Here is a 26,130-nt window from a genome sequence, read left to right as displayed (position 1 = left end):
GATCAGAGATGTCATAATTTCCTGACACTCTTACATTATTTTCTTCTAGAATGTCCATCTTCAGTTTCAAGTCATCTTTTTTCACTTTCCTCATAGGGTCAGAAGGGAAATCCCAAGGGTCGTCAGAATGAAAGGGTCGTGATCCAGTATCACTACACGCAGTGGCCTGACATGGGAGTCCCCGAGTACGCCCTCCCGGTCCTGACGTTTGTGAGGAGATCCTCAGCAGCCCGGACACCAGAAATGGGCCCTGTCTTGGTGCACTGCAGGTAAGGCTAAAAAAAAAAAAAAAAAAAGAAACCACGCTATACCCTATCAATATGTAAAATTATTTGTCATAATATAATCAGGCTCTGCTGATCAAGGAGAAATAGCAGATAAATGCTACATAATATGTATTCATTCCTCTTTTTGAAATTTACAGTGAATACAGTGACCAGAGTGCTCTGTTAGGAAGTCTAAATACTTCTGTTTTGCTTAGTGTTTTCTAATGTGGCTTAAGAATAATAATCCTTTTATATAATGTCTTGAGAATCGCACTTTGTAGAAACTATGCTTTCAAGTTATCCATTTCTCTTTCAAAATCTGCCACAAGAATGACAGATCATCACTGCAGTATTATAAACTCTAGATAGATGCTTATTAAGAAAATCTGGGACCAGCAGATCATGTAATGGGCACATCCTGGATTTCCATATAGCAACTGTGGTTTGAGTCCTGGACACAGCAGCTTAACACTCACACTGGGTGCATGTACATGCGTCCCCCAAATTCCAAGAAAGTGGAGGAAAAGGGATTGCAGTGTAGCCATCTCCCTGGTGGGGGCGGGAAGTTTCCTCATTTTCTGTCTCTCCAGCTAATGCACTTACCTGATAGCAAAAAATCTCTTAAAGAAAAAAAAAAGAAAGAAAATAGTTATATTATAGAAACTTAGATGTGGCTGTTATTTGTAGCAATGGGATTTCTTTGGGGGGGGTATTTTTGAGAATGTGATAAAATTATAGCCTCCTTGTCTTGGAAGAAATCACATTTACTCAAATCACATTTTTTTAAAGAATAACTTTATTTAATTTCATTCATTCATTCATTTTAATTTGACCAGAGAGAGAAAGAGGAAAAGTGAGAAAGCAAAACACCAGGTCCAGGACTTAAACTGCAGTCGGCCATGCGGGTGTGTCTAGCGCCTTAACCACCACGCCATCTGCTGGTCCCTCAAATCACATTTATTCAGATTCTTACACATAATTTCGGTTTCTTTGAAGCCCAACTATGATCCAAAATTAACAGTCTTTTATGTATGTAATTGTTTCCAAAAGTGGCAAAAATACAATAGCTGGTATAAAATTTACAAAGTCATGGGAACGCTAATAATTTTAAACAGGGCCCACTTAGTCTTGTTTTAGAAACAACTTATGTCACAGGAAAATGTAGGAACTTTTATCTGTTTTAAATACTGAGAAGAGGAAAAATTAGAGCCATCATGAGCCTTTGTAGCACAGGGTTGGACACAATTCAGTCTTCAGTATTGATTAACGATCTTTAATCATCCAAAAAATTTGAAATTTCTAAAGGTATTGGTAATAAGGAAATATAGTAAATGATCTATTTAGGGAAAATATTCATCTAAAATATTAAAATGGAAAAGTCAAAATGTAAAAAGTTTAATCACTTAAAATAGAAGTAGTCTGAAAAGCCATTATGGAAGTGACAGAGATGCGAGCTTGACTCTGGAAATGAGAATCATTTTACACTTAGGATCATCCCATCACTTCCTGGAGTGTATACAGCAGCACCTGGCACTATGACTCCAGAAGGTTCAGCCTGGAGAGTGGACAAGGAATGAGAATCATGGCCTACAGGCAGATGAAAGCAAAGCAAGGCCTTTTGGAATTGAGGCAGAAAGTCAGGAAATGAAGGCATTATAGGAAAACTACAAAATAAAATTAGTTCCCAGCCCCAAAGAACTGATATTAAATGTTTGTTCTTGGTGCAACCTTAAACAGTTTTCTAAGAGAGAGTGACACTTCCAGCTTCATATCCAAGTAAGCAATATCTCCATGTAATAGCATGGAAGTTGGTCACGAGGAGGAAAAAGGCCACGAACAGTAATTAACAAGATCAGAGATGTCATAATTTCCTGACACTCTTACATTATTTTCTTCTAGAATGTCCATCTTCAGTTTCAAGTCATCTTTTTTCACTTTCCTCATAGGGTCAGAAGGGAAATCCCAAGGGTCGTCAGAATGAAAGGGTCGTGATCCAGTATCACTACACGCAGTGGCCTGACATGGGAGTCCCCGAGTACGCCCTCCCGGTCCTGACGTTTGTGAGGAGATCCTCAGCAGCCCGGACACCAGAAATGGGCCCTGTCTTGGTGCACTGCAGGTAAGGCTGGCACCTTTTTCTTCAACATACGAAGTGGGCAGGGTGGGGCACTGGGCCTCGTGAACCTAGAACATGGTGGTATGGCCACTACCTTGACTTCGAAGCTGAGTTTTTCATCAATGACCAATACAAATAAGACCTGCTCTAGCCTTACAGGGAAGTCGTTGTATTCCCATAACATCGAGGATTCTTCTGTCACTTCTACAGTCTTTTATAAATCTCCTCAACTAAGTGGAACCTCAGGCTTCATAGAATTATCTTCATATTATTATTCTTGGAAGCATGTGTTTACACACAAGTGAGAGAGAACGGCGCCTTTCCCAGGGTCTGGTCACACCCTGATTCCCTTCCTCTAGTCCTCCGGCCCATGGGATCTTGGGCTCATGCATGTGCCTGGCATGTTTCAGGCTGACCCAACCAGGGATTCAAACCATGGCTGCCATGTGGAATCCTGGTTCTATAGAGCTGGCCCTAAGTCACCTCACAAATGGGAAAATCCTTATTGTTTATAGGGAAATTGTTCACTGATTATAGTAAGTTCCAAGAGTTTTCCATACCAGAGATTTTGAATTGTTATAAATGGCTTCTCTGAAGGGTTCCTCTCAATATTTATAGTATGCATGAAAAGATCTTGGGGCCAACAGGTGGCATGGTAGTTAACATGACCAGTGGCGATTCAAGTCCTGAACACAGCAGCTTGAATATCATGCCAGGCCTGTGTGTAGAATAGAGGAGAATACAAGAGGGATGGCAGTGTGGCCATCCCTCCTGGGGGGTGATTTCTCTCTTTCTCTCTCCCTGGTGAGTGCATGCACCTTATGGCAAAAATCTTAAAAAAAAAAAAATTATTTAAAACATTGTACTTTGAATATTCTTATAAAACATCTTTTAAAAAGCACTAGAAAAGTCAAGTACCTTAAACAACTGTAGCTGGATAATAGTGTTTTTATTGGTTTCATTTGCAGTTCCATTCTTGGCCCTTTTGTTTGGTATTCAAATAGAAGTTGCTTTTTCTGTGATACACATGGCATAACTGCACGGCCTTCTTCTCTAAGCATTTCTTTTGGGCTGTTTTTATAATATGCTTTCACAAAGCAAGTCCTTTGTAGACGCTGAAACCCATCTTCAGCTGAATATCCCATGAGCGCTCTACTTTTTTCCTAGTGGTTTTCAGAATCACTGAAGTCTGTCAAATAGCCTTAAGTATCAGTGGAGTTGTGCTAGATGGGGAACTTGCTAGGGTATTCTGCTCAGTTTTTTGGGTATTTTTAGTAAGTAAAAAGAGGTCTGGGACCAGCTGAACTTCCACGTGGTCAACTGTGGTTCAGGTTCTAGACCCAGTGGCTTAAGCTCAGACGGGGTGCGTGTGCTTGCCTGCCCAGGATCCCAGGAGGAGGAGGGATTGCAACGTGGCCATCGCCCATGGGTGGTGGGGGGGATTTCTCTCTTCCTGTCTCTCTGGCAAGCACACAGTGTGGCAGTTAAGTCGCTGGATTCCCACATGGCCAACTTTAGTTTGAGTCCTGGACATGGTGGCTTCAAAATCATGCCAGGCAAGTGTGTGTGCATGCCCAAGATGCTGGGAGAAGAAGGGATCACTGTGACAGAATCCTTGGGAGACTCGAAGACCCAAGCACAAGTTTGTACAGCAGGAAGAAGTCCTTGCTTAAGGCTTCCGCTGAGCTGATGCTGGCAGGAGAGAGACACCCCCCCACCCCCAGTTCCTTGCATCACTGAGTTACAAACTGAGGTTTCTCCCTGAAACTGCGTGCACATGGGCAGTCTGTGCTCATCAAGACTCATAAGGCGGGAAATGGCCTAATCATGTTTTGGGTGCTATCTCTATGAGTAATTGAGTAATCTGTCAACTCTACTAGAGGATCTGAACAACAGAGTTAGTTCATTAGATGGTAATTTTTACATTATGGCTAATGATATGATAAAGCGAAGAGTACAAGTGTCTTCAATTTTTTTTTTTTTTTTTTGCAGTGCTGGTGTGGGCAGGACAGGCACCTACATTGTCATAGACAGCATGCTGCAACAGATAAAAGACAAAAGCACAGTGAACGTCCTGGGATTCCTGAAGCATATCCGGACACAGCGTAACTACCTCGTCCAGACTGAGGTAAGGAGTAGCTCTGCCAGTGCCCTCAGGAGAGTCTTCCACCTGCTTTAAGTGATGGTTGAATGACATTGAGAAGACAGGGTTTGAAGGAATTTACAGGTTTGTATTAGGAGGCATCCTACCATGATGCTATTCTGTGGACCTTAATATTTGATTTCTCCATAACTTCACGAGCACATAAGGAGCAGACACAGTTGTATCAAGAGCTGTATTAGATGCTATAGGGAGTTGAATGTTGTCTGGCCTCAGAAATACGTAGGAGACAGTGATTCTTAGGCGACTCTTCACTGAACACACAGATCTCGGTCGCTTTCTGCATTGCACCTCCTGTTCCAGACACAACATGGAAGATAGAGCTAAACTGAGCAAGTCTCTACCCTAAAATTACTTAAGCAAATACATATACGAGCAAATAAGTAAGCGCCAGAAGAATTTACTGGGAGGTCTCTGTTAATCTAAGGTAGGCTTCAAGACTTCCTTAGCAGCTCCCCTCAGTAACTACTCTGCATTGTACCTTGTAGGAGCAGTACATTTTCATCCATGATGCCTTGTTGGAAGCCATTCTTGGAAAGGAAACGGAAGTATCTTCAAATCAGCTCCATAGCTATGTTAACAGCATCCTTATACCTGGAGTAGGAGGAAAGACACGACTGGAAAAACAATTCAAGGTAGTACTTTGAATAACTTTCTTTGGTATAACAATGCCTTGAGTTTAGGGGTCAACTCTGTTTGAAGGGGATTACTACTTGTGTTCCTTAAACATGCTGAGCTATATATGAATTGTTGGTATTCGGGTAGAGAGTGAAATGCTGCAATTTTCCTAAGCAATCTACAATTGTACCTGAATGAATCTATCAGCCCTTGGCCACAATGACATACTGCTGAGTGAGTTAGTACTGAAAATACTCTCCATATTTCTCTTAAGTAATCTATTTTGCATTTATTAAGAATGACATATTCTCCTAAAAATATACCAATTTGAGAAACTATAACTCGGAGAAAACTTTTCCTAAATGGTTGCTGTTTAGTTTTTTTCTTAAGAAGTTTTTTGCCTTAGGGCATGTGCGCTTGCTGGAAAGAGACAGAGGGAAAGTGAGAAATCGGCCATCCCCCCCACCCCCCAGGGGGATGGCCACGCCTCAATCCCTTCTCCTCTTGGGATTTTCTGCACTCATGGCCACCTGAATTTTAAGCTGCTGGGTCAGGACTTGAACCATGTTGACTACAATAACCAGCACACCATCAGCTGGTCCTGCTGTTTAGTTTTGATAGGGGCATGAAGAAATTTAAAGGCAGTTAAGAGTTACATGAAACTGACTGAGGTGATGGTAAAATAGAGAGACTGTAAAAAATATTAATTACTTAAGATCAGAGAAGCCAGTCATCTCACATAACTTACTATACCTAAGTGCTTTCCTAGCCTTAAATTCTGTTTTGTTCTATATTTGTGCTAAGATACAACAAATGAGAAAACTTTGCAGAGACTTCAAAACCTTTGAGTCTCAGCAAATTATACCAAGTAATATGGAACAAAATTTAAGGGGCCAGCAGGTAGCACAACAGTTACATCATTGAACCCCCACATGGCCGACCATGGTTCACCTTCCAGACCCAGTGGCTTGAAATTCATACCATATGCATGCCTAAGATCTTACAGGATAAGAAGGGATTGTGGTGTGGCCATCCACCCTGAGGGATGATTTCTCACTTTCCCTCTGTCTCTCCCTGGTGAGCACATATACCCTAAGGCCAAAAACAAAACAAACAAAAAAACACAATAGATTAATTCCACTGAGTTCAGTCATACCAGTAACTTAGAGCTAGAAATTCTTTTACTATCCTAATTACTATAAAACCATTGGAGGTAATTAATAGTTGAGGATACAATGTATCATTTTAGGCATTTTAAATGAGTTCCTACAAAATATCAAGTACAATATTTTTAAATTGTGCCTTTTCCAGTTCTGAAATACTTTTTCAAAAAAATTCCTCAAAGAAACCAGGTAACTGGCTCTTTTTTTTTTTTTTTTTGAGAGATTTTCATTGTAGGGCATGTGCGCTCGCCAGACAGACAGAGAGAGACATAGAGACAGAAAGCGAGAAATCACCCCCCAGGGGGGATGGTCACGCCGCAATCCCTTCTCCTCCATTCTCCTCTCGGGATCTTGGGCATGCACACACACGCGCCCGGCGTGAGTTTTAAGCTACCGGGTCCGGGACACGAACCGCAGTCGACTATGTGGGAGTCCAGCAACAGAGCCATTATGCTAACTGCTGGTTCCCACTGGCTCTTTTATATACATGATCCATTTTAAAACTCAAAAGAAGAAAACAAGAATCACAAATTCAAAACCAGAATTTCTATGCTAGGGCCTATGACAGTAATAACTGGAGAAGCAGACTGTTCCATATATACCCTTAAGATGGACCTTCCTGGAGGTGGCAGGTGGCTAAGGGCCCTGGATTCCCACATGGCCAACTCTGGTTCGAGCTCCGGACCTGGCAGCTTGCTTTCTCACTCTCTCCCCTAAAAAGCAGAACTGAAAATTTATTCAACCAAGCTACATAAACAGGAAGAACCACCAAACCAACCCCTGTGCTGACTGTAGTAGCCTTTCCACAATGTTAGGTCAGTTCAGCAGAAATGTACTGAGAGCATATCAAGTGCTACACTGTCTTCAAGAAACATAGCTCATAGCAGTATGAAGCAGTCTTTTTTCTATTGGGTCATCTAGAAAGTGGTGATGTATTTTTGCATAGAGAAACAAGTCATGACATTCCTGACAACCTAATAGTATAGACACAAATCTTATGTGCCAGTGAGAAATTACAAAAAATTTTCACCAAGCCATTGTAATAACAGAAAAAAAAAAAAAACATGAAAAAATTCTCATAGTCCAATAATTATCTGTTCAGTAGACAGTGTCCATATCTATCTTTAAGTAGCTTAGGACTTTATAGTAGAAAAGAGACAAGGTTCCCAGCAAGGTCGCTGGAGGAAGTGCCACTAGGGAAGTGTATAAAAGTGTTCTTTGGGACAAAAAAAAAAAAAATTAAGTTGAGTTTTGTTTTTTTTTTTCCAAATCATCAAGCAAATGGCATCATTTACAGCTCTATAACAACTATAACTGAATGGAGACTGAAATGTTGCTTTTCTTTCAGCTCGTCACGCAATGCAATGCGAAATACGTGGAATGCTTTAGTGCTCAAAAAGAGTGTAACAAAGAAAAGAACAGAAATTCTTCAGTTGTGCCATGTAAGATGTTAAAATCCGTTTGACGTAGTTCACTGTGTTAGTATTGGTGTAATTATATAAAGAGGCAGCTATGACCAAAGGGGAAATGTTATGCTTAGGTCAACGAGGGCAGTGTGATGAAAGGAGGAGGGGGGCTGTCCGTGCCAGCACGGCACTCCATCTAACGGGAAATGTAGCTTCAGTGCACCTCAAAGCACAGTAATTAGAGTGCTTCTACTATATTTCAATCTCAAAAAAAAAAAAAAAACTGTGAACACTTGAGAGTCCTCCATTAATTTGTACAAGCGGAACTACACCATTAGAGATTGAGGCACTGAGGGTGGTAACCTTTGTATAAAGAACTGTGTGTGCTCTAGAGAGCTAAAGCTATGTAAAACGTCAAAGGAGGGTCACAAGTTAGCTGAAACCTCTGCCCTGTTTGATTATATATATATACATATACATATATATGTGTGTGTGTGTATATGTGTGTGTATATATATATGTGTGTGTGTATATATATGTGTGTGAGTGTATATATATGTGCGTGTGTGTGTGTATTCTCTTTGGGATTTGCTGTTGAAAGACCTTCCCACAGTAAAATTTTATTTCTACAGTATTTATGTCTTTCTGGATGTGCTACAAAATTTCTCTTTACATTCTAGCTTGTTGAATCATGTAAGTGTTAGAAAAGGGAGCCACAGGGGTGTGTTACTCACTGAGTAAATCCCAGGAAGAGCTGTCGGTTCTGTGTTTAACAAAGCAAATGTGGTATTTTTGTTTTTTCCATATGATAGCTGAGCGGGCTCGAGTGGGTCTTGCGCCGTTGCCTGGAATGAAAGGAACAGATTACATTAATGCCTCTTATATCATGGTGAGAGTCAACAGTGAATTATAAGTAAAGTCAATTAAACTGAAAGGTGTTAAAGAGCAGATACCACCTATGTGACTGATTTCATATATCCGGAATCATTTCTCAATGTGTAATACCTAAAGTATAGGGATTCTTGTATCTTGAAACTTTTAACAAAAGATAATGGGGAGTACAGAAGTGGTTAAATGAAGCAAAATGCTTCCTAAGGAATTAATTTTATTGTTAATTTCACCCATGTAGTCTTTGAATAAATGTTGAAATTACCGTTAAGTAAAAACAGCAGGGGTAACTAGAAGGGAATTGCACATGGAGAGAAAATTGTCTGCACAGTGTTAGCTGAAGTACATCTAAAAATTAGCCAAATGTACTGAACGCTTTTCCCAATTATTTTAGTGCAGTCACAACAATGTCGTTATTTCATGAATATATTTTACTACCACAAAGTCAGAAGAAAACACTCGTAATCACTGAATTTTCTTCTTTCCAACTGAAGGGCTATTATAGGAGCAACGAGTTTATTATAACCCAGCATCCTCTGCCACACACTACGAAAGATTTCTGGCGAATGATCTGGGATCATAACGCACAGATCATTGTCATGCTGCCAGACAACCAGAGCTTGGTAAGCAAAGCACATCTGCTATATATTAATGAGCCCGGAGGCTACAAGCATAAATTACTCGGATACCTTGCCATAGGACCATAGTGTCTATAGAGGCTAGGGAGAGAATTTAGACTTCCGTCTGGAAATCTATAGATTCCTTTCATACTATCTGTGTCAGGTTCATTACTTGATTCTCTAATGGTGTGGTAGGTGGTTTTACTAACCTCATTAATATGCCATTAGACTGACCTAGAGCCTGCTATATTGTACTTGTGAAAGGTAAATTAAGGGTCTAGTTGGTGACATGTTTGTTAATGCAGTTTCATGACTGACTGCACCATTTGAGTCCTATACCTGGCAGCTTGAAAAAAAAACACTGGGCATGTGTATGTCTGTGGCCAAAATCCAGAAACGAGGGAGAGGAGAAAGGATTGCTTTCCCATATCCCCCTCTCTCCCTGGTAAGCACAGGTACCCTTTGTAATGAACCTACCTTGCCTAGGGAATGGGGGGGGGGGTAATAATGTACTTATGATGCATTTTACAAACTTACCAATTGTTTTTCATTAACTTTTAAAAAGTGTAGCTTCCATTTATTGAGTATCAAACTGCATCTATTCATTTAATCACTAAGAGAACTAAGGGACTAACTTGTCCAAGACTACACAGGAATAATTAGATTCTGACCTTACTCTGTCTCTAGTGCCCGTGCTTTTAATCATTTTACTGTGTGTCACATCATAGAAATGTTTTCCAGCCAAAAATAAGAGCACAAAAAGCACATTTTTTCCTCATTCCCTAGCCACATTAGAAGGGTTAAGGAAAGGCTAGTTTGTTGCCACTTGAGGGTGCTCTTTAAGAGTTTGACTAAACCCCTACTTCTCTCCTCTTCTTTAGTCATTCTCTACTTTATTAAACAGGCTTAAATATGTGTGCGTGGATCTCACGCATACTTAACTTTCAGAATTAGTCAGGTCTTCCAAAGTTACTCCACGGCTATGTAAGCCCACAAGATGAAACCCAGAAACAATGAGGACGTGCCTCCATGAGTGTCAGATTAATGAGTTGTTAATCAAGAAAGAACAGCCTGTGATTGAACCCCTAGTCTGGATGACATGCATTTGACTGTGTGCCCAGGCTGCAGGAACTTCTTCACTTTGTCGCATTCTGCTCCAGCTTCAGAATCCCAAGACTTGCCATTCCATCATACAGAAGCAAAGTTGGGAATCTTGAGCTAAAAGCTGGAGTGTAAATTTTCAAATTAGCTGGCAACAGGGGTCTATTCTGTTTGGCATGTGGAAACTGGAGGCATTTAGGGTTGTTAAAACGTTCATTTGCTGGATGAGTCAGTATTTTGTTATTGTCACTTTGCAGAAGACAGTCACCATGAAGCATCTACAAAGGAGCTCACAGGTATAGGGAAACTAATCCAAAGAAGAGGCTACTGAGGCTATGGGAACTGCCCTACAACATGTCACCTCAGTATCTCTGAAACCTAAGGGGTCTGCTCTCTCTACTTGAATACTACTTTTACCATTGTACAGCTTTTCCTAAACATGAGAGTCCCACATTCCATTACTATAACTTTACAAGGCCATAATTCTATGACTAGCCCAAAAGCCACTGGTTCCTGGTTCAGTTACAGAATGCCCAAATATCTTTGACCTGTCCATATATTTTTAAGCAAAATGTTTTAAGATGAACAATTATATATCTACATTAAAAGTACCTTCCTGCCTTTCTTCCACACTTAGTTAAAATCCGATTCATATTTCATATATATATTTCATATATCATATTTCACTGAGGTGTACAGGTTTAATTCATCTGGCATCAGATCCTGCACTTACGCTGTGTGTATTTTAGATGCCTTCCCCGTCCATCATTACATTGGTCTGTGCTATCTGTTTAAAGGGTATACTTCCATTTCCTTGGACAAAACATATTAAAATCCCTGACAGTTACAGATTTCTTTTGTATAGACTAAACCCAATTGCTAATCTGTTTCCCCTTATGCTGAGCTTTAAAAATAAAAATGTACTTGGCAATAAGCTATATTGAAACTTGAAAGGGTGATAAGTCTTATTGGACTGTTGGCTCATTTCTAATTCAACAATGTAAGATTAAACAAAGCCTTTTTTGTTTGGAACATTATTTCTGACTTCAATGATATTATATAGATTTCAATGGGCATTTTCTGGAAAATGCCCAGATACGAAGTTTACCATTTGAGATGATTAGAAAAAAGGGGAGGTAGGGAAATACATATCAAAGTCTCCAAAATATGCAACAATTAGCTTCTTTTTAGGCATCCATAGTTTTCAGGATAGAATTCAAGTACCAAGCCTGAATATTTTTAACCTTAAAGTTTTCCTAATTCAAGGATGAAAGACTCTGTTATCTTCCCTAAGAAAAGATTCCTTCTGTCCCTTATCAGCAATGTGGTTTTAGACCATTTAAGTACCTCTCTGAGCCTTAGATGATAGAACGCTTTTATATAGTTAAGATCTGAAACTTATGAAGAACTTTTACAACTCAAGAGCAGAAACATGGGAAAAAGATTTAACTAGTCCAAGTCTAAAAACGGCCACTGGATATATGAAAGCATACTCAATGGTTATTAATCAGAGCAATGTGAAACCAGATTACCATGAAGAACCACCCTACACCCATTAGAACAGCTATTATCAGAAAGGCAAAGGTAACAAACATTGTAGAGGATACAAGAAACAGCTAACTCTTAGGCATTCTTACTAGGAATACAGAGTAAGAGAGGGAGGGAAAGTGAACAAGCAAGTCGCCAGGTCCGGGACTCAAACCGCAGTCGACCATGTGGGAGTTCGGTGCCCTTAACCACCATGCCACCTGCCAATTGCAAAAGTGCAGATTAGAACTATCGAATGACACAGCAATTCTGCTTCTGGACATATCCTAAAAGGAAACTAAATCACTAAGATTATCTGTACTTTAAATAGCCATACTATGAAACTAAACTAAGGTCCACCAATGTATGAATGGCTAAAGAAACTGTGGTACATATATATTCAATGGAATATCATTCAGTTGTAATATACAACATCCTGCCATTTGCCACAAGGTGGATTAGCACGGAAGACATGAAATAAACCAGATTTGGACACGGAATATAAAAAATATATGCACACACAACATTAGTTACCAGAGGAGGTTGGGAAGATGTAGCTCAAGGTAGAAAGTAGCAGATGTGTGAAATGAATGAGTCCAGAGATCTTATGTACAATATGATAACTGTAGGTCAGAAAATTGTACTGTATTTGGAATTTATGCTACATTAATCCTTGCTGCTTTTGCTGAAAAAAAAAAGTATACAAAATATTAGGTTGTCAGGAAAGTCATGACATGTTTTTCTACGCAAAAATGCATCATGACTTTCTCGACAACCCCAATAATTTCATTTGCTTCACTACAGAAACCTTTACACTGTGATTCCTGTTGTATACCTCAAACATACATGACAAAATTTATTTTTAAAAGAATCCTTTATATTAGTAGTAGTTATAAAAACTAAATAAGATAGATAATGTTTATAAAATCCTTTGCAAAATGCTACTCAACTGTAGAATTGCTATTAACATAATCCATAGGAAATAACAATTAGCATGTCTTGGTTGCTTAAGCAACTGTGAAATAATAAATTAAAATTAATTGGCCTAGATCCTGTCTCCCTTTTTACTATGCCAATTATATTACAGAACACTTCTCAACTGGGCATAATGCAGCCCCTATAGAGGGAGTTTTTTGGTTATTATAGTGACAGGTGAGAGGTACTTAGAAATGGTTATTATCAAAATGTAGTTTATAATAGATTATAATAACCATTGAACTCAGCATGATTAGATAGGGATATAATTCTGTGGACTCAATTTAAAAGATGATTTGAGAAAGTGTGTGAAATTGTGAAATGGCAAACAAATTGGTTTGCAAGAAAATTCAAAAACAAATGTTTGACTGCATTGCAGACCTTTTTTTGTTTTGGTTTCCAAAGGCAGAGGATGAGTTTGTTTACTGGCCAAGTCGAGAAGAATCTATGAACTGTGAGGCCTTTACCGTCACCCTTATCAGCAAAGACAGACTGTGCCTCTCTAATGAAGAACAAATTATCATCCACGACTTTATCCTTGAAGCTACACAGGTAACCTAAACCTCAGTTCTTCGTAATAGTCCTACCTGGGCCCTGGATCATCCTTCTAAGTAATAATGAAGTCATTTACTACCCTCAAAACAGGCCCAGGCGTTTGAGTAAGATTTTAAATATGTACATTTCCTTTCTGATCCTTTCAAATATTTGCTTTTTCCATCTTGCTAAATGAAATGTAACAGTTTCTCTGATTCAGCATGCATACAAATAGGTCTATTGACCTAATTATAAAAACAATATACTAGAGTTCAATATTTTCTTTGCCATCAGAAATGTAAGCCTTGTGGTATGTTGCAGACATGATAAAATTAAATTTTTTTTTTTTTTTTTGGAACAACACTTCGATGTGTAACAACTGCCTCCTTGTGGGATGAACAGAAGAAAGACACTCTTACATTAGTAATTTGAATGATGTCCCCGGAACCCTGCCCTTCTTTTTTTTCTTTCTTTTTTTTTTTTTATTAGGTTTTTGTCATATGGTACATATACTCACCAAAGAGACAAAAAGTGAGAAATCATACCTCAGCAGGGATGGCAACACTGCAATTCCATCTCCTTTACTCTCCTCTTGGGATTTTGGGCACACACACCCCTCTGGTGTAATTTTCAAGTTGCAAGGACTCAACCAACTATGGTTGGCCGTTTGGGAATCTAGTGCTACCTGCCGACCCCTTTCTTAAAAATAAGTTGAGTAGAGACCAGCAGTTAGCGTAATGGCTATGTCGCTGGACTCCCACGTAGTTGACCGCGGTTCGAGTCCCGGACCCGGTGGCTTAAACTCACGCCGGGCGCGTGTGCGTGCGTGCCCAAGATCCCGAGAGGAGAATGGAGGAGAAGGGATTGCGGCGTGGCCATTCCCCCTGGGCAGTGATTTCTTGCTTTCTTTCTCTCTGTTTCTGTCTGTCTGGCGAGCACACGCACCCTATAGCAAAAATAAATAAATAAATAAGTTGAGTACAATATAAAGTCTCTTATAATTTTCTTAGGATCTCATTTTTTTCTTGGCAAAAATTTAAATTTTATTTATGTGACCCACCTGCTCAAGAACAGCCAGACACCTGCCTAGTACTTTCTTCCTACCAGCTGCAGTTTAGTTCCCTGACATCGTTCAGTTATCTATAGTTTATGCTTTCTCAGAAACAAGTTCTCATCATTGATCACAGATACATAAAATACAAGATGGGATGTGACTTCTGTGGTCTTGGTTATAGGATGACTATGTCCTGGAAGTGCGGCATTTTCAGTGTCCCAAATGGCCTAATCCAGATGCCCCCATAAGCAGCACCTTTGAACTTATCAACGTCATCAAGGAAGAGGCCTTAACAAGGGATGGCCCCACCATTGTTCACGATGAGTATGTATCTGTTTCTTACTTTGAAAATACAGACATTTTGATTGCTATAGTTGTAGAAAGGGAAGACAGAATTTAAAAACCTACCCTTTCTCTCAGTTTGTCACCATCTAGTTATTCTACCATGTACTTGTACAAAGTATTGTGGTTTCATTTACATTTTAATGTCAAGGTCCCCGAGGCTCCAGGTTTTCCTAGGTGTACATTCTAGAAATGGGAAAGTAGTATTGCTTAGCCCACAAAAGTAAACCTGCATGCTTTATACTTAAGTACTTACACTGAAATGCTTATTGAAGAAGGCACATTTTAAATATATAGTTTAGTGGATTAGTAGGGATAAAGTTTTACTATTAATGGTAAGATGTAGAGCTTATGATGTATTTTGAAGTACTATCTTTGGGTATTTAAAGGGAAAGAATATGAATCTGAAAGATAACAAATATCTTGTGCCTGGTCATAGTTTTTTTTTGAAGTGACAGGATGGTATTCAAATACAGTCCTTTTTTCTTCATATTATACTGGAAAAGGACACGGACCTCGTGCTGTGTGGTTATTTCTGGTTGAGCTTCACGGTTTAAGACTACCTGTGAAGTCAGACTACCTGTGAAGTCAGAACTCTCACTCACCTTTAACCCATATGGAACCAATTGCAAATCTTCATTTCTGTTTTCTTAGTACATCTGTTATTGCATTAACTAGTAACTTATTAGCATATGAAATTAATAAATTTGACAGTGAAGCGTCTCAGGTAAGTCCCTTGTTTTCCTTGAACTACTGCTGTAATAAGAAGTGCAAACAACACTTTAGCTCCAACTTGTGAGCACTTTCAACTCAAATCACTCCACCCTCTTCTCTGAAGTAAGCCCTCTATATTGACTGCTTCCGAAACATTTTGTGATCTTTTCTAGGAAATAATGACTATTCCAAAAATGGTGGCCTAACTCCTTAGATTTAAAAAAAAATGTTAGTTTTCGGGACCAGCAGTTAGCGTAATGGCTATGTCGCTGGACTCCCACATAGTCGACCATGGTTTGAGTCCTGGACCCAGCGGCTTAAATTCACGCCAGGCACGTGTGCGTGCATGCCCAAGATCCCGAGAGGAGGGTGGAGGAGAAGGGATTGAGGCGTGGCCATCCCCCCTGGGGGGGGTGATTTCTTGCTTTCTGTCTCTCTGTCTCTCTCTATCTGCCTGGCGAGCGCACGCGCCCTATAGCAAAAACCTCTAAAAAATAATAAGTAAATATTGTTGGTTTTCGATGTGTGGGAGGGCATGTATGCTCACCAGAGACAGGAATAGTGAGAAATCACATCCCCACCCACCTCCCCCAAAGCGGATTGTCACACCACTGTCCTTTATCTTTCATTTCTCCCTCCTGTTGTGATTTGGGGCTCACATGCACACAGATGGGGCTAGTGTGTTTCTCAAGCTACCAGGCCTGGGCCTTAAATTGTGCAGTCGGCCATGTGGGCCCAGCTGCCTTAACCACCATGCTACCCACGTGGCTCCACACTCCTTAAATTGCACAGACAACCTCCAAATAACAGGATAGTTGATGTTGGTCTATGACACTTTGTGGCATATAGTTATTAAGTCGGGAGTTTTTCCCCATAAATCTGGAGCACCATTTCAAATACCTTCCAGGTTTCCATTCAGGCCAAATTTTTGGTTTAGGGCTCATTTTTTTTATTATGGTAGTATCTAAGCAAGTTTGTCCTAATGTCAAAAGTAGGCCCCTCACAGCCCTTAGGGGGTACTTTCCAAAACCCCACTGGATCCTTAACACTATGGATAGTATCAAACCCTATATCTGCTAGAGGTTCTTTTTTCTTTTTTTCTTTTCTTTTTTATTTTTGTTGTGATGACTATTAAGTGACTAAAAGGTGAGTAGTATGATATGGTTTGGATACACTGGGCGCAGGGATAATCAACATCATAGGCAGGACAGAACAATATTTTGTCACAGTACTAAGAACATGGAACTTAAAGTGGCTTATTTCTGGAAGTTTCCATGTAATATTTTCAGGTTATGGGTAACAGAAACCATAGGAGGGGAGGATACTATAGCACAGCTCATCTTATATTCTAAAGTAAGGAAAGAAAACCCCAGCACCCAGTTAAACACACAGTTCTATGTAGTGTTTATCTATTTTCATGTTTTGGGGATTTGGTCTTTTTTCAGTGATTTTTACTTTATGTCACATTCTGAATATGTCACCTCTGGAACAGATCAAACACAGCTTTTTCTTACGCCTAAAATGAACAGATCAAAATAATCTTAAGCCAGTGTATCAGCAAATATCCTGTAGGCGGGGTACTTTAAAAGCCACTTGTAGCAATGTGGTAATTCATTTACCCACTGTCTAAAGGGAATAAGTTGATTCCATAGAAATTATTTTTCACTTTCCATATCAGCAAACATCCCTTCCTGAAAGGCTGCAGACACCTCAAAATCAGCATGTTATGACCACCCTCATCTCCCCTCCCTGCCCCCATCTGCTCAGATGCACTAACCAGAAGCACATCAGAACCCTTTGTGAGTCTCCCTCAACTCCACATGGAACTGGCCACCTCCCTGTGTTGGTGCTATCCATTCTTTCAATAAGCATTTTACCATAGCGGGTGTGTGCTCACTGAGGCGAGATGATGAGAAATCACCTCCCCTCACCAAGGAGGATGGCCACACTGCAATCTCTTCTCCTCCAAATCCCTTCTCCATTCTGGCGTGGCCATCCCCCCTGGGGGGGTGATTTCTTGCTTTCTGTCTCTCTGTCTCTCTCTATCTGCCTGGCGAGCGCACGCGCCCTATAGCAAAAACCTCTAAAAAATAATAAGTAAATATTGTTGGTTTTCGATGTGTGGGAGGGCATGTATGCTCACCAGAGACAGGAATAGTGAGAAATCACATCCCCACCCACCTCCCCCAAAGCGGATTGTCACACCACTGTCCTTTATCTTTCATTTCTCCCTCCTGTTGTGATTTGGGGCTCACATGCACACAGATGGGGCTAGTGTGTTTCTCAAGCTACCAGGCCTGGGCCTTAAATTGTGCAGTCGGCCATGTGGGCCCAGCTGCCTTAACCACCATGCTACCCACGTGGCTCCACACTCCTTAAATTGCACAGACAACCTCCAAATAACAGGATAGTTGATGTTGGTCTATGACACTTTGTGGCATATAGTTATTAAGTCGGGAGTTTTTCCCCATAAATCTGGAGCACCATTTCAAATACCTTCCAGGTTTCCATTCAGGCCAAATTTTTGGTTTAGGGCTCATTTTTTTTATTATGGTAGTATCTAAGCAAGTTTGTCCTAATGTCAAAAGTAGGCCCCTCACAGCCCTTAGGGGGTACTTTCCAAAACCCCACTGGATCCTTAACACTATGGATAGTATCAAACCCTATATCTGCTAGAGGTTCTTTTTTCTTTTTTTCTTTTCTTTTTTATTTTTGTTGTGATGACTATTAAGTGACTAAAAGGTGAGTAGTATGATATGGTTTGGATACACTGGGCGCAGGGATAATCAACATCATAGGCAGGACAGAACAATATTTTGTCACAGTACTAAGAACATGGAACTTAAAGTGGCTTATTTCTGGAAGTTTCCATGTAATATTTTCAGGTTATGGGTAACAGAAACCATAGGAGGGGAGGATACTATAGCACAGCTCATCTTATATTCTAAAGTAAGGAAAGAAAACCCCAGCACCCAGTTAAACACACAGTTCTATGTAGTGTTTATCTATTTTCATGTTTTGGGGATTTGGTCTTTTTTCAGTGATTTTTACTTTATGTCACATTCTGAATATGTCACCTCTGGAACAGATCAAACACAGCTTTTTCTTACGCCTAAAATGAACAGATCAAAATAATCTTAAGCCAGTGTATCAGCAAATATCCTGTAGGCGGGGTACTTTAAAAGCCACTTGTAGCAATGTGGTAATTCATTTACCCACTGTCTAAAGGGAATAAGTTGATTCCATAGAAATTATTTTTCACTTTCCATATCAGCAAACATCCCTTCCTGAAAGGCTGCAGACACCTCAAAATCAGCATGTTATGACCACCCTCATCTCCCCTCCCTGCCCCCATCTGCTCAGATGCACTAACCAGAAGCACATCAGAACCCTTTGTGAGTCTCCCTCAACTCCACATGGAACTGGCCACCTCCCTGTGTTGGTGCTATCCATTCTTTCAATAAGCATTTTACCATAGCGGGTGTGTGCTCACTGAGGCGAGATGATGAGAAATCACCTCCCCTCACCAAGGAGGATGGCCACACTGCAATCTCTTCTCCTCCAAATCCCTTCTCCATTCTCCTCCTGGCATTTTAGACAAGCACAAACATGCACCTGTCATGATTTTCAAGCCACCAGGTCCAGGACCTAAACCGTGGCCTGCCATGTGGGGAGTCCAGCACGTTAACCACTACACCACCTGTAGGTCCCACATTTTTACAGTCCACTCTACTTTTCCAGCCAACGTCTTGATCCTCTAGTCAAGTATTTCCTGCACACCATCTCACCCTACAAATGCCAAGTGCCCTTTGATTCATCGCATAGTACAAAAGTCACTCTCTGTGAAACCATCTTTAACTCATCTCTGAGGTACTAATCAGAATCATTAATGTTGCATTCTTACCGATGCATACCAGCTAAATGTCATTACTGTTTATTATGTCTCACTGTAGTTAACTGTGTATGTGACTGTTCCTCACATGTCACAGAGACCACCTATGGCAACTTATTCATCTCAGTCTCCATAGGGTAGAGTCCAGTGCCTGGGACCAAGTTGGGTGTGGGATCAGTATTTGCACGAATAGATACTATGCTTTAAACTGTGATGACTTACTAGTAAGGATATATAACCCTAGACAAGCAGTCTCCAAAGAACCTTCCTTTTTGTATTTTATATTGCTCACTTTGCCTGCCTGAATTCCACAGTGAAAAATAAAACCCATTTACAAAGTGGAGAGAAAGCACCTCCTGACAGGGCATGCTCATGTCACACCTTTTCTCCTCCATCCCGTCAGGATTGTAGGCATGCACACCTGGCACAAGGCCCACAGGGCCAAAATACCCTTTGACCATGAGGGATCCACTGTACCGTGCCTACCCGCTGTGCCACAAGGATGGCCCAAAACATGTTTAGGCTCTGCCGAAAGCAGGCATGAGGCCAGCCACAGTGGTGTGGGTAGTAGGACACTGCTTTGCAATAATGGGGCCCCATGGGAGGCCCAGATGTAGATCCCAGGTTTACCGGAATACGTCAGGTTACACGCACAGTCCTGACTGGGAGAGTGCGGGCAGATCACAGCGCTGCCAGGCCCTGTTGAGAGTATCTCTCCTGCTCTCTTAATTTTATTTATAAAATGACTGAGCAGGCCTAGAGAAAAAGACTGTGTGCATCCACTGTTAAGGCACAAAGTTAAAACTTTTACTGCACAAATGTCATGATACCTAGTTGGTCTTCATAGAGCCCTTCTTAACACCTGCTTCCGTAGTTCCCAGCTATGTGCCCAGGTGGTTGATGTTTCCAGATAAATGATTTAGGGATAATATTCTTAACCAAAAGTAAACGGCTTAGATTTGAGGACAGGCGCAGCTTAAAGGCGAACTGCTTCATTCTCAGCATCCTATATTTACTCATCTGTTCAAGACTCTTCTGTTCAGACACCGATCTGCATCATTCCTGTCAAGTTTTAAAACCGCCTATGTGCTGACAGAAGTTTGGAAGTGAAACATGGTTCTTACAGTCTCATGAGATGGTGGTAGATCAGACCACCCAAATTGCCCTTTGCTCACAGAATACGGGATAGTTTTACTACTTTCTCAGTTTCAATTTCTAATTGAATAAATCTCGATAGCCCAAATAAGCAAAAATTCTTTGGACAGTCTCAATAATTTTCTACTTTAAGAATGCAAGATATATAAAAGCTACTTCAGAGTATATATTTATGGGGCCAGCACATGGCATAGCGGTTACATCGCTGGACTCCCACATAGCTGACAACAGTTCCAGTCCTGGACCCAGTAGCTTCAAAATCACATCAGGTGTGTGAGTGCTCAAAATCCCAGGAGGAGAAGCGTTTGCAGTATGACCGTCCCGCTGGGGGGTGATTTCTCACTTTCCCTCTCATTATCTCTCTGTGTCTCTCCAGCATGTGCCCTAAGGCAAAATTTTTTTTAAAAGTATATGTTCATTTGATTGATTTGATTTAGTTTCTCTCAAGTTTAAATACTTATCTAAGACCAGAGCAATCCCACATGGAGCTCACATTCCATAACAAAGACACATGTGCTTGACCCTCCTGTCTGGCTAAATATAACTTTGAAAAGAGATACAGAGCTCCTAAGTCTGACCGTTTTACCAGCACACGTTAAGGGAAGGTTACAGTCTTCCCCTCCTGAACAAAATCAGTGCAAGTAATTTTTTTTTAAGTACTGTGCTAAAATGAGAAGGACAATTCAGTACAATGCAGAATCTGAGGAAAGACGACATTATGAATTCGAATCAAAAAGCACAATGACTCAGAGTTCATACAGTCATCATAATAGAGTATGAAAATAATTTGCCCAGAGAGCTAAAGGAAGATTTTATAAAATAAGAACATATTATGAAACAGAAAAAAAAAGAGCCTGAAAATGAAAAAATACATAATTTGTGAAATTAAGATATGGGGTAGTAGAATGGACAGAGCTGAAATAAAAGCAGGATATGGAAGTCTGACACACAAATTCTAACATGTCTAAGAGATGATCCATGGGGAGATAAAAGACAGTTTAAAGAGGAAGAGATAATAGATAAGTTTTTAAAGAGTTGAGTTCTTCAAATGGATGGTCATTTGAAAAGAAAAGTTCAGAGAGAAGACTTGAATATCACAATGAATAATCCTGGTCCAGTAGTAATAGAGAAAATTCTGCATGGCAAAACCTAGTCACTTCAAACACAAATGGTTTATTGATTGGGTTGTCAGAAAAGACTTTTTGTTTTTCTACACAAAAATGCATCATGACTTTTCCCACAACCCAATAGATAAATAAACCATAAGTAGCATTTCAATACATTCCCAAAAAAAACAGATATCACGCAAGGCCACATTCATTGATTACAATGTATTGATATTAGAAACCAACAATGAAGATCCCAAATCCTTATACTTAGAAACTGAAATCCCTAGCTCTAGAATTATTTATGAATGATTCGTGGGTTAAGGAGGCAACCAAAAGAGAAACTGCAAAATAGTTAAGACTCCATGATGATGAAGGTACTACATTGCAAAACCTGGTACAGTGAAGCCAAGCCACACTCAAAGGGGAAAAATGATGATTTCTTTTTAATGTTCAATTTAGGCTATAAAGTAAGCTTTCAACTCAAAAACCCAGAAATAGAATCAGATAAATTAATCAAAATATATAAGGAATTGGGAACCAGCAGTTAGCATAATGGCTATGTCGCTGGACTCCCACATAGTCTACTGCGGTTCACATCCTGGACCCGGTGGCTTAAAACTCACACTGGGCGTGTGTGCGTGCGTGCCCAAGATCCCAAGAGGAGAATGGAGGAGAAGGCATTGCGGCGTGACCATCCCCTCTGGGGGGTGATTTCTCGCTTTCTGTCTCTTATGTCTCTCTCTATTTGGTGAGCGCACGCGCCCTATAGCGAAAATCTCTCAAAAAAAAAAATATATATATATATAAGGAATTCACATATTGTAAGCAAACAGTAGTAAAATGGAGACAGGGAAGAGATACTAAAAATTCACTGTATTTTCCAAAGTTGTATGTTAATTTATTGGTTAAGAAAAAAAATAAGGCACAAACTAGGAAGTGACTAAAATTACCATTTTCCTGTAGTTACCTTCATATATTTGATTAATTGTTCATTTGCTCAGGTATAAGTAACGTTATGTTTATTTTTTAAGGTTATGTGTTACCGGGTTTTTTTTCTTTTAAAAAATTATTTATTTATTTAATTCCACTTCTTATTATTTTTTTAATTTGACCAGAGAGAGACAGAGAAAGGGAAAATGAGAAAGCAAGCTGCAAGGTCCAGGAATCGAACTGCAGTTGGCTACATGAGAATCCAGCACCTTTAACCACCACACCATTTGCTGGCCAGTGTTACAGTTTTATACTAAAATACCTATGAATAAAATGCCTAAGTATTGGGTAGAAATAGACATGAAAGAGACATGAAACAAGAAGGCCCATAAGCTGATGACTGCTATAATTTAAATCATACCGTCATACTTTTGCTTATGTTTAATGCTTTCTAGACTGAAATGCTAAAAGTAACAACAGATATTTAAAGGAAATAAGTATTTTAGACTATTTACTACACCTGAAAGTGCCTTGTTTCTTGAGCCTCAAGCAGAGATCACAAAAATACCCATACTTCAGGGTTAAGATCACAAGAATACCCATACTCAGGGTTACTGAGAAGATGAAGGTGGCACATGGCACCTGGCATATAGTTAAGAGACCACATACATCAGTGATTACTAAGAACTGAATAAAAGAACAAGTTCTTCAGCCTAAGTCTTGGCCAAGGCTAGATTTGAGCCACACCACACAAAGAGATTTAACAAAATTTTGATTTACACAGACCAGGCCAGCCCCAGAAAGAAAAATTATAGGCAAATCTCACTTATTTGAATATGAATGCAAAAATGATAAATAAATACTGTCCAGTAAAATCCAATGTGTAATATTAGAAGAATTACTTATCATGGACAAGCTCTGTAGCACAGTATATAAGCACTGTACAGAAGAGGCTGGATTCCATATGGCTGACCAGGATTCAAGTCCTGGCCCCAGTGGCTTACACATTGCATGCATGTGAATGTCTGATCCTGACAGGATGGCAGATTGGAGGATAAATGATTACAAGGATTGTGACCAGGGCCCACTGAGAGCATGCACTCTATCTTGTGCATGCACACACATCCTCTAGCATTAAGGGGGAAAAAAAAGAAAAAGAAACATGCGAAAGGAAGATTTTTTTTCCAAAAAAATAGATATTAGAGTAAAATAATATATATCCAATTTATGACCTCCCACACAAAAATAAATCCTCTTAGCAAACACAGAATAGGCAGCATCCTCTTTACTTGATAAGTATTATCCACCAGAAACCTGTAGCATATATTTGCTTTAATACTGGAAATTGAGAAGCCTGATCATTAAAGACAAAACATAGCCACTTTCACTGCTAGTTATAACTATTTAGGCTCTGATCAATGTAGTAAAAGCACCACGTAAGTATAGAAGTTGAAAGGAGACAAAACTAGCATTTTGGCAAATATCGATGTGGCCAACTAACTGGAGAATCCACAGATTATTAGAACTTGAACAGAGTTCTGCTGCATGACTGGATATAAATTCCCCATGTGAAAATTAATAACCTTCCTATACACTAACTAAAACCAGAAAACATCAAAAGAGGCGGCCACTCTTAGGATTAACAGACCCTCTGCAGTACCTGGTAATTAACCTAAAATGAAATTGGCAAAGGGTATGAGGAGAACTGTAAACTTAATTGAAGGTTCTAAAAGACCCAAATAAATGGGGAAAAAAACATGTTCATGAATGGAAAAACTCAAAAGATGGAAAGAAAGATGTTAATTTTCTCAGCTCTATCATTATTCGGTGCAACCTAATCAAAATCCCCTCAACACTTTCTGTGTTCCTTGGTTTCAAAATTACTATGAAACAAGATACAGTGAGGTGAAGGTTAAAGGTATTTGAAATGAATGCAAACCTGAAAAATGAAAATAATATGTATGTTTGAAACACTAATAATAAATAAATGTGGAGACAGTCAAAACTATTAGGAAAATTTGCTTTATCAGACAAATATCAAAACTTATTAAAAACCTATCGGGGGAACCAGCAGTTAGCGTAATGGCTATGTCGCTGGACTCCCACGTAGTCGACCGCGGTTCGCATCCCGGACCCGGTGGCTTAAAACTCACGCCGGGCGCATGTGCGTGCGTGCCCAAGATCCCGAGAGGAGAATGGAGGAGAAGGGATTGTGGCATGACCATCTCCCCGGGGGGTGATTTCTCGCTTTCTGTCTCTCTGTCTCTCTCTCTCTGGTGAGCTCACGCACCCTATAGCGAAAACCTCTCCAAAAAAAAAAAAACCTATCAGAATTAAAGCAAGTGTGAAGAGAGAGAAAAAATAGAAAGATTTAAGAGCCAAAATACAAAGGTCAGAAAGAGGCCTGCATAATAAATTATTAAAAAAAAAAAGAAAAATATTTAGAAACTATATATTTAATAGTTTTTCCCTTAGAAGAATGATTTAATTGATTATTTTATTTACTTTTTAAAATTTGCTATAGAGCACATGCATTCACCAAAGAGAGAGCAAAATGGAGAGGGAGAACAAGAGAGATAGAGCATGCAGTAAAGCGAGAAAGAAAGCCACCAGATCTGGGACTCGAACCACGTTCAGCCATGTGGGAGTCTAGTGCCTTAATAACCACACCTCCCGCTGACCCTTATTTAATAGTTTTTAAAAGAACAATGGGCGCAGGACAGGTAACCTCTAGTCTCATTTCTGCTATCAACTGACAGCACCACCTTGAACAATTCATTTAATCCATCTGTTTTCTCGTCACTAGAATATGGAAACTACATGACATCACATGTTCCTATTTTTAAAAAAATGGAGTTGCCCAATGGGCATGATGAGAAAGTCTACTGTCTGTCTAAGACTGTGTGTGTGTGTGTGTGTGTGTGTGTGTGTGTGTATGAATGAAGTAGAGAACCATATTTATCTTTCCAAGGATTTTATATAAGGTGCTCTCCCTTGGAAAGACACATTTCAATGCTAAAAATCATTATTTAACAAGAAACTAATCTTGAAAATTCTGACTTTGTTTTAGGCTATCTATTTCCATCTGCATTTCCATCCATTTCCATTTTTATTCTTTGTACTTAGTTGTTTGGGATTGTGAGAGAACTTTTTTCAGAGCCCTTGACCACTTGCTACTTGTCTAGTAGCCTACAGCTAAGGTTCGCTTACATCATTTGTCCTATTGTCACCACCCAACCCATCTCCAACACCATATCTTCTATAGCTATTCTGAATCTACTTTTAAAATTTTCATTTCATATTTGATATCAAGCTAGGCAACTGATGAGCCAGTTTGGAAGGTCTCACATTCATAAACAAATGTCACTTTTAGACTAGCCTCGCTTCCAAATCCTTCCCCTTGTCCAGAATCGTGTTCCTTTTTATCTTCAGGATATATGTCAGTACAGTTACTTAGGTTCTATGAGGATAAATGGTAAGCCTTTCTTTTTCATACATTCAGTCCCTTAGTAAATCTGAAATATCTTTTTTTTTCTCCCCCAGGTATGGAGCAGTTTCA

At 39.7% G+C, this 26,130-nt stretch overlaps 1 protein-coding gene across 1 annotated transcript in view; it reads left to right on the top strand.

The window, feature by feature from the left end:
* The window catches only part of PTPRG (protein tyrosine phosphatase receptor type G), a gene marked incomplete in the record, with an annotated part of 820,292 nt that overhangs the window by 787,387 nt on the left and 6,775 nt on the right, over window positions 1-26,130 (top strand). Inside the window, 8 exon segments of the mRNA XM_027775507.1 lie at window positions 97-269; window positions 4,375-4,510; window positions 5,032-5,178; window positions 7,673-7,766; window positions 8,543-8,619; window positions 9,113-9,241; window positions 13,247-13,393; window positions 14,611-14,757. Coding sequence (XP_027631308.1) covers window positions 97-269; window positions 4,375-4,510; window positions 5,032-5,178; window positions 7,673-7,766; window positions 8,543-8,619; window positions 9,113-9,241; window positions 13,247-13,393; window positions 14,611-14,757 — 1,050 coding nt within the window.

This window comes from Tupaia chinensis, unplaced genomic scaffold, assembly GCF_000334495.1.
Source record: "Tupaia chinensis unplaced genomic scaffold, TupChi_1.0 Scaffold000569_1, whole genome shotgun sequence".
NCBI classification, from domain to species: domain Eukaryota; kingdom Metazoa; phylum Chordata; class Mammalia; order Scandentia; family Tupaiidae; genus Tupaia; species Tupaia belangeri.
The sequence above is the reverse complement of the archived record's forward strand: the minus strand, read 5'-3'. Positions and strand labels throughout refer to the sequence as shown.